This window comes from Anopheles moucheti, chromosome 3 (assembly GCF_943734755.1).
Source record: "Anopheles moucheti chromosome 3, idAnoMoucSN_F20_07, whole genome shotgun sequence".
In the NCBI taxonomy this organism is placed as follows: Eukaryota; Metazoa; Arthropoda; class Insecta; order Diptera; family Culicidae; genus Anopheles; species Anopheles moucheti.
In genome coordinates, this window is record NC_069141.1 from 90,732,693 (window position 1) to 90,748,140 (window position 15,448).

Here is a 15,448-nt window from a genome sequence, read left to right on the forward strand (position 1 = left end):
AAAACGTTTCCGAAAACCCCTGCCTGGTTCAAGTTTGATTTAATTTTTATGTGAGAAATATTTAAACATGTGCCGAAAAACCCTGCAAAAGTGTATATTCGGCTTAATTGAGAGAGAGAGAGCGAGACGCATACCATGAACCCGGAGCGCGCTATATTGCTGCGCTACCTGCTGAGCGTCATGCTCTCTTGTTGTATTGGAATCGAAAATTGGTGTGATTTTTACCGTTCGGGTTCCGTTTTGCGAGAGAGCGAGACGCATACCATGAACCCGGAGCGCGCTATATTGCTGCGCTACCTGCTGAGCGTCATGCTCTCTTGTTGTATTGGAATCGAAAATTGGTGTGATTTTTACCGTTCGGGTTCCGTTTCGTGTGCGCGTTGCAGCTGCCTGCTGAGTATTATGCATCTTTTTTAGAAAATCGCAAAACGACGTTCATCGTTCCAGAAAAGCAGCAGAAAATGGAAATCGCTGATGGTCAAACATTTCGGAGCAAGTAAAAAATGCGAAATTCAAAACACCCGGTGGCGGGATTGAGGGTTTTCTTTCGTTATCATCAACTGAGCTTTTCGCAGTTTTTATTCGCGAGAATTGCACAAAATTCATACAGCAACTATGTTTAACCGTGTACTACACTAAAATAAATACATACTTAAAAATCACGATAAAAGGGAAAGAAATTCACCGCTTTCCTCCTCATTCCTTACTTCTTTACACCCATCCGCCGTTTGGTTCCAAGCTTAAGCTACCTTTCGCTACGCTTTTCTTTTGCCGATTTCGAGCCAAATGAACAAACGGGGGTCTTTATACATTAAATCACAACTTAACAAACGCTGCCACACATTTCTGTGTAAAGAAAAGCATAACGTCCCGTAATACCTAACTGCCGTATTATACGTCCCCAGTAACTGAATAAAAATCCGATCTACACAAACTTGCGTTGTATTAGGTATCTTTGCTACAAACTATTCAAACACATCCCTGCACTCGCCCTTTCATTTCTTCGCATACAATTTATTTTCTATTTTGCTCAGTTTCTCGGTTTTTGGTTAAGGTTTCACATACCGAACGACGCTTTCTGCCTTGATCTAAACCTCTATATACTAAACCAATAAAACGGAACAAAATGGCTGCTCTATGGGCTAGCAAGGAAGTACTTAAACGTTCAGTTCGGGCTGTTTTTTTCTTTAATCTTAATTTGTTTGTTTTGTTTCCATCGCTTTCGGCCCAACAACCATCCACACTGGGACAATGGGAAGGGAAACAGTGCTGAACAGTTGTTTCTCCTGCTAAAAGAAATGGCTAAGCTCTCTACAGCACCGCGTAAATGGGTTCGTGATACTATACCAGTCGCATACTTGTAGGCCCTTATGATTGTAATCACTCGGTAAAATGCCCGATAGTATGCAATTGTTATAACAAAAAAACTCCTTGCTTAGCGCGCTTTCAACAGCCTATCCAGCGCTTCCAACGGGAAAGGTGATGGAGTGGTCATTTTGTGGTCGTTTTATTAATTAATTCCTACTTCTGCCTACAGACTTGACAATTTACTAATCCCTTTTAGCATCGCTTCGTTTTTATGCGTTACTTTTAAAGTATGGCAGTCTAACGATGATGCTTTCCGCTGCGGTTTAGCCTCATTTAACTTGTCCAGGAAGTGAACGGTTGTATAAATAATAAATATATATATATGTATAAATACGGCTCTATACATCTTCGGGGGTTTTTGGTTTCCCTTGATTACTCTTATTCGCTTGATCTCGTGGGCTAATCTATGACATGGGTTCTTTTTTGGGGTTTTATTTTACCATTTATTTTACCCTTCTTACACTCCTATACCTGTGCTCCTCCGGCTTTCGCTTATTATCCTATATCTTCGATTAACTGTAAGCGGTAGTAGTTTGTTTGTGGTTTACTTGTCTGTTTCCTTTAGAGGCAGGAGGCTTCTTCTCTTACACTTACACTTAATCATGTGTTTTTATTTATTGTCTACATTCTAGTACGATTCTTTCGCCTTGTTTTAGTCCATCCTTCCTTTTAAGATGTCTCTCTCTTAGATGAGTTGCACTACTTTCGCTATCGGTTTTGTTTTTCCTTTTCACTAAAACTGATCACTATTCGCACTATCGCAAACGTTACAATTAATGGCAAACGTAAACGGGGTTTTTCTAAAACACGATGCGGATAACAAAGAGCGGACGCGGTAACGCAGCGTCGTTAACAGTTATGCTAAGTAAAATAAGCCAAGATTGTGGTGCGGATTGCTTATCGGTGAGCGTGTTTCTATTGCCGATTGCGCACTTACTCTGGAAGTTTACAATTCATAACACAAAAAGCTCTCTAAATGCTTGCAATACGCACGACACAAACGTGTCTTACTTGTTGACAAATCTCAGCAAAACTGTTCGCCGAGCTGACCATTCAAACGGACTGCTGCTGCATGCCTTTAAAACAACCAGGCAAACACACTATGATATGGCATATAACGGAGCAACAACAGGCAACTGGCTGGGAAAAGATTCTATCCCGCTCTTCTTTTCGTCAGCCCATCCACATATTAAAAGCTCATACACGAACCAGTCGCGTACTGGTGGTAAAAATCAGCCTTGTTTTCTGACAAACGGGAAGCAGATAAACACTTGCACCCCACTTGTTCCGATCCTCTGCGCAAGCGACCCATGACGCACTACGATGCTACTACTGATAAGAATTTCCACTTGATGCGCTCGCGTGATTTGATGCGTCTTTGCTGGATATGTGTTCCTGTCTTCTGGTTTTGTTCCTACACACGCTGATACCCTTTCGATGGAAGCCTTGTTTTGTCGTTAAAACCGTCTAAACCGTTCCTTCTCTCTCGCCAATATGGAAGCTACTGCTGCTATGTAGCGCACGTTGATTGAGCTTGGCGGACGATCGCAAAAAGAGAAAGCCATTAAAACATTCCACTTCGCAGTCCTGTTTTCCGGCTACTCCCAATCTGGAGTAGGTTATTGGGAGGCGATTACGTTACTTTTGATTTTGGCTTAAAGTTTCCTTTTCTCGAGGACGGTGGTTCGTTGATAAATATGGTGGTGGTAGTGGTGGTGGTGATGTATGTTTTTTAGAGTAAATGGTAAGGATAAAATGCTGCGCATGGTGGGAAGAAATTTCGCTACTTAGTCAACTTTAGCCTCCGCCTCCTGGAACTCCTCCTTCTAGAGAAATGAACAGATGGTGAATAATACTGTAACGACGAAGAACATCAGCACGACGTCCCGGCGCAAGTTACGATCACGGTAGAATGGTCGCGTGCTGAAGCTTTCGAGGCGAGTTTGACGCAGCAACCACAGTGGAAGTAACAGATGCATCACGTCCGGTATCATAAAGCCAAGATCCCGCACGACCTGCCAGCAGAAGTAAACGAAGATAAACTGTTAATAAAGGGAACTTTTACAACTCCTCCTCCTCCTCCTCCTCCTCTTACCTGATGTGGATAACCTTCCCCTCGGAACACGTTTGATATGAACTGATCGACACCGCTGGCCAGGATGTGTAGCAACGCTATGCCGACAATGCTAAGTGTTTTACGGGCGGTAACCTGATTTTCTACGTTGGCTAAATGCAGTACGACACTGGTTGATATGAGCTCGGTGATCTGTAGATGAAAAGCCAAGAAATAGAGACGATAAAACATACATTCCCTGACACTGCAAATGCACACAGTAAGACCATCAAGACAAAACCAACAATTGATTCAGCTTAGTGGCTTAACATTCCTTAAATAGCGTCTAGATGTCAGCAATAACCTTTTATATAGCAATGTATGAGTATATAAAAATCCCGAAGAGAAGGTCGCTACTTACGGTGAAGAATAACTGATGGTTCCACTGGTGGTAGTACTCGTCGTTGTAATAATTGAGATACGCCCACCACGCGTAGTAATGCGAGAAGATTGACAACAGGAACAGCACGATCATCGTGTAGCGCACCTTGCACTGTAGCAGTAATTGCACCAAATGTTTCGTACACTCGTACAGTGCGATCACACCAACCACGATCAGCAGCCACATCTTCATCGTGTTCTGGGTCGCATTGAAGTACATGTGTTTGTATGAGGCAATGCCCGACTCATACGTTCCTGTGGATGGAATGGAACGCTACGATTAGCCAACATGAAAGACAACTCGTACAAAAGATTATGGAAGGGACATGCCTTTGAATACCGTATCCCAGCAGGAGCAGGAACAGAACCGCTTGTCGACGAACCGGGAGTAATTCTGCCAGAAGTACCACAGCACGGCAATGTGGGCCGGTGGTATAAGGGCCGGGCCGAGACTTCCGCAGGCACCGGGCAGCCATCGAAACACGTCCATCCTCATGTTGAAGCCTTTCGATTTTGGGATGCCTGTATACACGCTACACGCGAGACGGTGTGTACCTACTGATGAGAGCACGAAAAAGATTTAGACAAATGCATAGCAATGTAGCAGAAGTTTCCATTGAGACGGTTTCATTCATAAAGAAAAGGTACTAAAGGGTTTTAGGGATATGAAGATTAGTCACACCTACCCCACCAGACTGGCCAGAAATCATCAAATTAAACCGAAGAGCTGCAGCGAGACACTACGTGACTTGAGAGTTTTCAGTCTTCATGTCACTTCAAAGTAAGCACGGATGAGAAATGCTATAAAGATACCCTTTGTTGCCATAAATGCTCCCAAAACGGTAAAAAACTAATATAGCTCAGCTTGAAATTTCATGCCCGCTCATTTTAACATGGCATACAGGTAGCCGCACAATTTTTTCGTCGGTAACAGTGTGATTTCCATATGACTAATTTTGGTCAAAGAGGGACACAGTCGAATGCGGCCTTAAAGTCGCTGTGTACAACATCGTCTTGGCGATCAGCATCCAAATGGGAAAACAACTTTGGAACATAGTACATAAGGTTAGACACAACTGGTTTTTTGGGCATAAATCCGTGTTGGTTGAGGGAAACATTATTATGTACGCAGAGACTTAACTTCCAGTGGACAATGTAATCGAGTATTGTAGCTAACGCACATTGCTTAGTAATTTCTCTATAATTAAACACAATACTACGGTTGCCCTTCTTCTAGTTTCTGATTAACCGGCAGGAAGGATCGCAAGACTCTTGCAAGGACCAAAATTAACAGGATCGGAACAATAACACAACACTTAACACAGACATGGGTAGCCCATCAGGACCAGACGAAAAGTACTAGTCCTGTGTGAAACTGAAAGTAATAAGCCACGCACTCACAATCTAATTATCAACAAGTTCAAACATCTTCGTTGTGGTACTGAGAAAGTGACACTGTTTGCTGTTTGTAATCGTTTATTATGTTGTAGGTTGTTAATGTACAGTGTATTTTGGTTACCCACCGTTCAACATTAGTCCTAATGGACAATACCGTTGAAAAATTAACACGACTTGGGAAACATGATTGCACACACTTTCTTCATTGTGCATATTAAGCTGCCATACATTGCCGAGCATCACGGGAAAGCGAAAAGAAAATGTGCATAATACAATTACGACCTTTGTACCTTTACAATTTATTCATATTCCAATGTGATCAAAAAATGCTACAATTGTTTTTGTTTTTTGAAAAGCCCGTTGTAACCATTTGTGGTGATTTGCCCATTATTGTACGCAGAATTAATAAATATATACCGTTAGAATATATATTATGCGCTTAAACAATTAATGGAATTTAATAAACACATTAAACAACGATGAAACCCTTGATTAAAACAAACCATTGGCCCTTGAAAGAAACCCTTGATTTGCCCTTGGCTAGGTTAAAAAACAACAATAAAACAGCCCCAAATGAACCACACAAAGAATGGCATAAAAATGTGCAAAAGCTGTGATACAACATTTAACAAACCGTACGGACTCGAACTGGGTAAAACGCTTACTGCATTTTACTGAGCGGAATGCATTGTGTCTGTGGCTGACTACTACGGATGACAAGGGTTTCAAAATTGTTCAATGGAACGTAAACCGAATCGCTGATGATGCAGTTCCCAATGGCACACTTGGCATGCATGGGGGAGGGAATCACGGTAAGTGCAATTGCAACTGGTGCTTTTCACATTAGGAGGAGCGGTCGTGGATTATGCTGTGTTGGCATGTTGTTTAAAACTGAAAAACAAGGAGCGCACATACATCTTAAATTATCTTGCAGACATCCCTTAAATTGAATGGAACACTCCCCACCAGCCCCGGTCGGTTAGGCAAATGCAGCTGCAAAACAGCAGCTACACAGTAATCAGTACATCAACCTTTTGTATCGGAAATGCGTCCCCTTCCAGGAACGCCGCTCCAAACATGTGTAATTACAACTCGGAAAAGCGAAACCGGCAAAACACCCGTGGAATGCATTTATAAATAGCCGTTTGCCTCTTTCCCTAATCTGTCCCCCTCCTGCCTGCGGGTTTTCCATTGCAAAGCTCCAAAAACGTAACGCTAGCAAGCAAGCCGCCACAAAATGTAGTGACGTGCTTTTCGGGTAAGCTGTACGCATCAATGAGGCTGGCCAAAAATAATAATTCTACATACACTCCTCCACTGACCAGCACGGGCACTGTCGGCACTGTACGCAGCAGCAGTTGCATATGTTCAGCAAAGCATTCTGTGCAAGCAGAATTGTAACCGAAATTTCATTAACCCTGTACGTGTGTGCATTAATACGGGAGGAAATTCAATTTCCTCGCTAAATGGATTTACCAGTGTGTCGCGGATAAATATTAATAATTCATTAATGAATTAAATTTCATTGCTCACCTTCTGCAGCAAGTGGAAGTGATAGATAGATAGAGCCACGAGGGAATAATGTTTTGGATGAATAATCCAATGGGGAAGCCACTACTAACATTGGATTAAATATTCCTGGTGGGTATTTTTGTTAATTTATTCAGCAGAAATTGAAAATGCATACCTTGAGGAACATTGCTCATAGGGCAATTACGCATGATAAAATACGCCTAGAATTATGCAACCTGCATGACAAAATTGTCCATCTCCAGCTTTAGCTGCTTTAGCTTTATATCCAAAAGAAATTATCAAACCACTACATTGACGCTGTAAATCGTTTGCTTTCCGAATGACAGTGATCGATGGGCTCCTCTGTCACAAAAAAAGAAACACGTCTACATAATCTTTCGGCCTTTCGGACAGATGATGCGGAGATGATTAAACTACTGCTTCCCCAACGGTATGCCATCTTATCGCAACCTTTAAACAAAACCACAATCTCCCTGACAAAGGAATCTTCTTTAGCTTCGGAGCGTAATTCCTTGGCAATGGTTTCCCCGTACATATCTCTTGCAAATCTGCTGAACTTCTCCTGGCAGGCAGGCTGGCACGCAAATGGTGCGCAAATAATTCACCCTACCTACCCATCTTGTGGCGTCGCGCCCGTTCTTTTTTTTTCTTACGTGCGACACTTAATTACGACAAATGGTTTAAAGTGGATTTATTTTCGAAACATTTTCCGCCTCCCCTTGTCGACGGAACCGTTGGACTTTGTTGTGCCGCGAGACGCAAAGGCTAATGTAGAGTAAAAGTACGTCACCAGCATCATCAAGGCCCGACCGATGAATGGGATAGGTCATGGTATTTTGGCAGCGGCTAATTATAGCTAACCATCTATCCGCTCATCCGTCGGAGTTCAGGCGATGGTCGCACGGCTTCTGTTGTATTACGCATGTGACAAAATGTGACGACTCTTGTGCTCATATGCCTGCCAATGAGTAGGTCGACCACCGGCGGAACACTGCAGGTGCATCAGCAGCAAGGCATCGGAGGGGCCACTGCACCTGTGTGCCGTGTGCGTGTGTGAAAGCTCTCTTTGTTGCCCTCTTTGAACTGGTGGGTGGCGGGTGGTATGAGAGCGCAAGAAGGTACCCAGAATCGAAGGCGCCCTCGTTCGGTTCGACGACTATCGATTAAACAACAAAGTCGTAGCCACAACAATGTTGTTGGGGGTGAAAGTGTAGGTTGAGTACAGTTAATTCTAGAGTGTAGTGAATCACATAAACTTGAATGAAATACCTGCCCTACCCCGGTACGTTAGAAAGATGCTGGCTGTGACATTAGTAAGTAAGGCAGTATCAAGTTTATATAACCTTGGAATAGGCGACCACCCGAAGAAATAATTAGTTTTAATTTTAAGTCGATTTAGTTAATATTTTAACCAACTGAAAGTCTCTTTGGTGAAAGAATGTCTCGATCAACACAAATTAGACATCTTTTAATTGGCTTTAATTAAAAACGAAATCCCCTCTTTGTGTCCCAACGGCGACTTCAAGATGGACTACTCCATCCCCAGGCCCTACAGATGCCAGAGGCCTGATGAAACATTTAATACGTGCGTGATAAATTATGACGAACTGCTGCGCCGAACGCAAAACACCAACCGGGCACGATCATGCCCGATCATCCGCAGACAGCAGAGTTGGTGTGTTCCAGTTTTTCAGTATCAGGAAAAATTCCCACCAGCCGGCAAGCAATAAAACTGGCAGATGGATGAAAAATACGTTCGGCAGTTGAGTTTGGTTCGGGTGCACAAGCACTGAGTCACCCAATATGCGGGTCCCATAAAGCCAGCCAGAAATGGCCACCATACCGCACCGGTTGTGTGAAGCGCGCCGCAAAATTGGCGGTTGGAACTGTGGAACGGACGCTTTCTCGTACGCTTTGGAGTTTATTTTTATCAGAATCAGAAAGATTTATCTAGCACCTTGCTTTGGTGTGTTTGCGGTTTGTTTGCGAGCTTAGGATGGAGCAAAGGAATTGAGACACGCGGCGGGGTTTGGCCGACGTTTCCTAATGTAAATCTACCTTCATCATGATGGTGGGCGGAGTGGGCGATTGCTTAATTTTCTGTAGCAGACTGTATCCTCCCGTGGACCATGGGAAGATCCAGTCGAGCTCCGTACTGTTTATTGCGCCTGTTTTGTAAATATTCCCACAGTTTGTTTGCAGGTCAGTTTGTTGTTGTTGAGGGAGAATAAGCAGAACGACGTTCGATCACACACGCCTGTCGGGAAATTCATGGGAGTTGATCTCGTTTTGCTCTACTCAACTTCAACTATTTGTAATAACTTCGGGAGACTGATGTATTAAACCAGGCGCACTATTTGGACGAATTTTATCAAATTTCTGCTTCCTCATACAGTTTCGTTGGATAGAGTTCAAGATCCAGTTAGAACACAATCAATCAGGACGGGAGGAAATTGATCATAACTAATCAAATTATGGTTCCAAAACTTCACTCCCCCACACAGGATACGATATGTTCGATTTGAATTAAATTTTAAATATGCAGGAAGGCAACATGCGCCTCAGTGAGGTCCCGACTCAATAGGGCGTATTGTTTCCACTTGTAGTTAGCAATAAATGCGAACAGAGCGAAACGATCTTGGCGTTTCTCTTACCAACACACAACTAAATAGATCAATCGATTACATGTTAGGGGTGATTGTGGAACTGTAATATGATTTCCTTTTCCACGGTTAAAGAGGAAAAAGGATGTTGTTCTGTAAGAATGTATATCGTCTATTAGCAGCCAGATACCTTCGCCAGAGAGTGGAAAAAACACAGTAAATGTATGCCTTTTCGAAGGGGCTTTACAATCACATCGCATGCCATGCCGTCCAAAGCCGTTGAAATATCCCACCACCATTGAGCCGTTGAAATATAAAAAACGCCATTTCGGCACAAACAGAAAAAACGACGCCACAAAGTCTTTTGGCCTTTTCCGAACCAAATCGTAGAACGTGTGGCCTTTCGATGCTGGCCTTCCGGAGGCGTCGACAAAAGGAATCTAATTGAAATGCAAACAGGTCACCGGAATTGTCTGCCGGCGTTTTTCAAAGGTCTAGTTGGCAGTGGAAAGAGCTTGCTGGTTTCTATGAGCCTCCTGTTTTTTTTTTGTTCAAAACTTTACGTTTTATATCGAATTGGTCGAATTGGCCGAAAGGACTATTGTGGAGGGCGGAGAGCTGTGACACCGGACGATTTATTGTCAAAACGACCGAGCCAACGTGGGTGACTTGCTTTTGTGTCTCTAGAAATAAGAGATTTTTTTTGGTTTGTCCACTAACCTGAGTGTCGTGTCGTTGTGTGAGGATGTTTGCTCCAAGTTGATACACACTATGGTCCAGCACTTGCAACCTTATCCGCTCCAGCACGGGACATCCCCGTGTTTAGCTCCGATGCGGCCACACTTCAAAAGCATTCACACGAGCTTACTGTTGTTGATCGATGGATGTAATGGATGTCTCCCTTTTCTGCAAGATTCACTGCCCTTTTACTGGAGCCACTTACACGCTCACTTGCTGAATACGAATTCGCGTGGGTGCATGTCCTCACCGCCTTGACAGCAACGCCAGTTGGAAGCCGAACAGCCAAGCTGCTCAGGAAGGCGTCGCGTTACTATGATACCCGCACGCAGCATCATACCATATGCTCCCCTCGGAAGACGCGACGATTACTTTGACGTTGTGATTGCATTATCCACATCGGCACACACGCACACACATATACGACTCAATCTCACGCTCTCACATCTCACGGCCGCGTTCGAGGCTCACCGTTCACACGCCCGTCACAGTGAGGAGTGGGCAAATTTTTCGCACACACAAAAACACACCCCCGTTTACCGTCGATGGAACAAAAAAAGGAAAGCGAGTGTGGTTAGGGAAGAGGACTGATTACACAAAACTGATGAAAAGTGAGGACGCTCGAATGAAACGTCCTTCACGATTTACGCACGGACGCGATAACGATGACGCGGAAGTGACGTAGCGCGGCGACGCACCGAAAAAGTGATAGCGCTTGGCAGGCTTCTGCTCGCATCTGTCAAGCCATTAGTCGCATTTCGTAACACACACGCACACACGCACACACACACGACCGCCTGCAGGCAACAAGAAGTAGACGACTTTTTTCAAGTGCTTTAGCACACACTCTGCTCGATGTTTGGCTAACTTCGGTTGCAAATTGGAAGCACTTCAAGCACACTGCACCGGGTGCAAGTGTATGATCCCAGAAGTAAGAAGGTTTGCTTTCACTCTGGCACTACTGTGCTGCAGTGCCAGCCCTGGCGTTGGCGTCCTCTTCGATCGCGCGACGTTTACAGAGTGAGACTGTGTATACTTCTACTAAGAGCACAGGCGCTCTTAGTGGCGGACTCCTGCGAGAAGCAGTGCAGACGAGAGAGCGCGAGCGAGAGAGCGAAAGAGCTGTTTGTTTACGTTTTACCTGGAAAGTAACGCGCCCGTTGTTCCATGTTTCACTGAACTGTCAAAATATTCCATCAGCTTGCGAAGATGTGTGCGTCCGCATCTTTGGTGAGCGAGCTCGCGGTTCGCTCTTGCTTCTTTTTTGTTTTTTGAACGATGATAATTATGCACAGCGTGCGCTCTCGTTGTGCAAAATGAAAAACAGATGGTGGTGACGAGTGTGTGCGCCTACGTGTCAAAATCAACGGTCCACACACACCCATACACGTGCATTCATAAACACAGCAGGACAACCAGAAGTGGTTGAATTTTGAAGAGGACTGTCCCGGTCTGTGACCTGCGTCACTACGTCACCGCTTGGCCATTCGTGCCGCCAGACGTCGCGTCCTTTGCATGCTAATAATTTCGTGCACCCCTCACCCAGAGGCATATGTATGGGTGGGTTTTTTTTTTCATTGTTTGTATTGCGGGCCCGTTGTCGCCAAACATTTGCTCTAGGGTTGCCTCGAGCGTACGGGATTTTAACCCCTTTCTTAGCTTGTTGCATGTCGTGACTGAAGTTGGCAAGGGCCTTATCAACCGAGGGCTTTAGTTTACGATCCTCCTTTGCCTCTCGACATTGCGCTGTTTAGGTGTGAAGTGGATAATTTTGCTTACAAGTTGCACCTGACCACGCGCGCTCTCGTGGTTTTTGTTGTTGGTGGTGGCGTGCTTTCGATAATTGGGCGGAATGTTTTGACAGTGAGTTTCACATTCCTTGGCAAAGACTATCATCGTATTTTACGATGGAGTCTCGCGTGGTTCTAGTGACGGAATTCTCCGTCTAAAAACGCAAGCAAAACGCAACAATTCATGGAGGCGCCTGGTCGCTCGTAGAAACTGTCAAACAAGTTTAGATGCTAATCATGACAAGGAATCAGCGGCGGATCAAATGGTAGGCGGAGTAAGCGGTCGCCTAAGGCCTCGCCGAATTGGGGGCCCCAAACAATTTGTGTCGATTGTGCGATTTTTGGAAATTCAACAGCAGAGTTAATGTATAGCGCAAAATCTAATTAAAAAGGTAAAAAATTGACCGAAAATATTCTTTGTATATCGAAAATATCCTTGGGTTTTATATATCCTTGGTTATATAAAACATTTGATTCTATTTGATTAGCTATATCGGCCAGGTCACACGGCTACGCAAGAGAAGTATGCAGTGTATTCTATTTCTTGAACGGGATTTTCATCTGTTCGTAAATGATCCTACTGTTAGATGCTAAAATAGAAACCATTTGTTCTTCCTTTTGTTTAGTCCTTGTTTCAGATGTTTGTCCCTCGTTTCTGTTGTCCTTACTGTTATATGTTCTATTGCTGTTGTCGAGGATACATTGGGGAAGCTTGGACAGTCGCACCTATGTAGGTTGGGACAGACGCTACCATGACGCAGTCTGGTATGCCAAAAACGTCTGAGACGACAGCCCACACGGACGACAGCGAATCAAAGGCTCCAAAGACTGGCAAGATGGTCACGATGCCGATCATCAAACTCACCTCCGACTAAAGGACGCCGCAGACGGCCTGTCTGAATGTCGGAGTAATACGAAAGCCCACCGAAAAAGGAGGACAAGAGGGACTCCAAAATAACCGATATTCCTACCGAGTTCACCCGGGATAAGGTGCATCGCAATGGTGAGAGAAGGAAATGTCCCACCCCCTATTTGTGAACTACTAGATATTAAGTCGTAGTCTATAAGATATACGGCCTGGCCGTTCTAACGATAATAAAAAAAAAAAAAATCAGCTTGTCAACTGCGAAAACCCCTAAACCGTTGCCGCGCACACAATTGTTTTCAGATTTTCAATACCAGGGTAGCATGTTTTTCAAAAGGTGGAATAAATTTGCGCTGCAGGTGAAATAACCTGCAGCGTGGAATAAATTTGCCCATCACTATGCATTGCATACTATCAAACCCGTGGGAGCGATCGCTAGTGTAAGGAAGATGGATGAAAAGGAGAGCATCCTTCATTTCGCTTAAACCTTTAATCGGCTGGTACGAAATTCCATACAAAACCAGCTGTTTTCAGATTGCCGATACCAGGAAAACATCCACGGAAGAGGTAGCACCTCTACAGCAATTTTGCTCGAAAACCGAAGAAAGGTATGCAATTTTTAAACACTAAGTTTCCTGTTTTTCGTGAAAAATTTCTTGGAAAACTACCAGTTTTTTTGCCCGCCTAAAGGTATGCAATGTTTAAACACTAACTTTCCATACAAACCAGCTGTTTTCAGATTTCCGATACCAGGAGAGCATGTACTTCAAGAGGTGACCCTCAGCCACTCAGGCACTCAGGCACCTGAGCCCCTGAGTTACTGAGTTACTGAGTGACCGGCACTCATGAGTGACTGAGTGACCGGCACTCATGAGTGACCGGCACTCATGAGTGACCGGAACTCATGAGTGACCGGCACTCATGAGTGACCGGCACTCATGAGTGACCGGCACTCATGAGTGCCGGTCACTCAGTAACTCAGTAACTCAAGGGCTCAGGTGCCTGAGTGGCTGAGGGTCACCTCTTGAAGTACATGATCTCCTGGTATCGGAAATCTGAAAACAGCTGGTTTGTATGGAAAGTTAGTGTTTAAACATTGCATACCTTTAGGCGGGCAAAATTACCAGGTGCTACCTCTTCCGTGGATGCTCTCCTGGTACTATACATTCGAAAACTGGTAGTTTTCCAAGAAATTTTGCACGAAACTCGAGAAACTTAGTGTTTAAAAATTGCATACCTTTCGGCGGTTTTCGAGCAAAATTGGTTAATTGACGGCTAATCGATGACTTATTGACGGCTAATCGACGGCTAATTGACAGCTAATTGACGGCTAATCGACGGCTAATCGACGGCTAATTGACGGCTAATTGTCGGCTAATTGACGGCTGGACAGGAATGGGCAGGAATGGACAGGAATGCACAGGAATGGGCAGGAATGGACAGGAATGGACAGGAATGCTCAGGAATGGACAGGAATGGGCAGGAATGGACAGGAATGCACAGGAATGGACAGGAATGGACAGGAATGGGCAGGAATGGGCAGGAATGGACAGGAATGGACAAGAATGGACAGGAATGGACAGGAATAAACAGGAATGGGCAGGCATGGACAGGAATGAGCAGGAATGGGCAGGAATGGACAGGAATGGGCAGGAATGGACAGGAATGGGCAGGAATGGGCAGGAATGGACAGGAATGGGCAGGAATGGGCAGGAATGGGCAGGAATGGTCAGGAATGGACAGGAATGGACAGGAATGGACAGGAATGGACAGGAATGGACAGGAATGGGCAGGAATGGGCAGGAATGGACAGGAATCGGAAATCTGAAAACAGCTGGTTTTGTATGGAATTTCGTACCAGCCGATGGAAAGTTTGAGCGAGAGATGAGGAATACTTCCCATTTCATCCATCTCATTTGCACTGGCGATCGTTCTCACGTGTTTGATAGTATGCAATAGCAATAGTAATGGGCAAATTTGTCCCAAGTTGCAGATGTCACCTCTTGAAAAACATGTTCTCCTGGTATCGGAAATCTGAAAACAATTGTGTGCGCGGCAACGGTTTAGGGGTTTTCGCAGTTGACAAGCTGATTTCGTCACTCGACAAATTTGTCAGCATTTTGTCAACTCTCGTGGCCCTGCACACATTAATGTGAATTTCTAACGTTCGCTTGATTTTCACGTATCAAGTTTGATGCTCCAATTTTAGGTTGGTTGTCCGTGCGTCAAGAAATCCAGGAATTTCTGGACGGATTTCTGGGCTGAGTTTCTTGCAGATTATGAACCTCTTCGGTCATTGTGAATACACTTGCGATCATTTCGTCACATTTACTTCAGTATGAAACACACTATGTGCTTCTCAGGCACAATTTGATAGTTAGTAGCAAATTATAATTATAACACCACAAAACACTCACTAATTTTTCTCAAACAAACTGAGTTTTCAATGCAAAAAAACGAGACCGCTTTCAGCACGCACGACCAAGGTCTTAGGTCCTGGTATACGTGAAAGGAGCAAAGGCGCAGTTCATCGCGAACAGACATGCGTTCATACGTATGACTGAACATCCATGTTAGGAGATTGCGTGTGATAAATACCCGCTGCAGGATAGACAATAGCGATAAAGTTCACCACCAACTACTGGTGTTTGAGTGTTTT

The 15,448-nt window shown here is 44.3% G+C and overlaps 1 protein-coding gene across 2 annotated transcripts; it reads right to left on the reverse strand.

Moving 5' to 3' along the window:
• Window positions 1-550: 550 nt before the first annotated feature.
• Window positions 551-11,135, reverse strand: LOC128305021 (uncharacterized). Of its 2 annotated transcripts, none has more exons than XM_053042298.1 (5): window positions 10,117-11,135; window positions 4,193-4,417; window positions 3,843-4,117; window positions 3,464-3,634; window positions 551-3,383 (listed from the first exon to the last, which is right to left on the reverse strand). In XM_053042298.1, exons 2-5 carry the CDS (start codon window positions 4,356-4,358, stop codon window positions 3,195-3,197), a joined length of 801 nt encoding a protein of 266 aa, XP_052898258.1. In that variant the 5' UTR covers window positions 4,359-4,417; window positions 10,117-11,135; the 3' UTR covers window positions 551-3,194. The 2 variants fall into 2 exon arrangements, with proteins under 2 accessions (XP_052898258.1, XP_052898257.1); XM_053042297.1 differs by having other exon boundaries at window positions 4,193-4,420.
• Window positions 11,136-15,448: the final 4,313 nt, after the last annotated feature.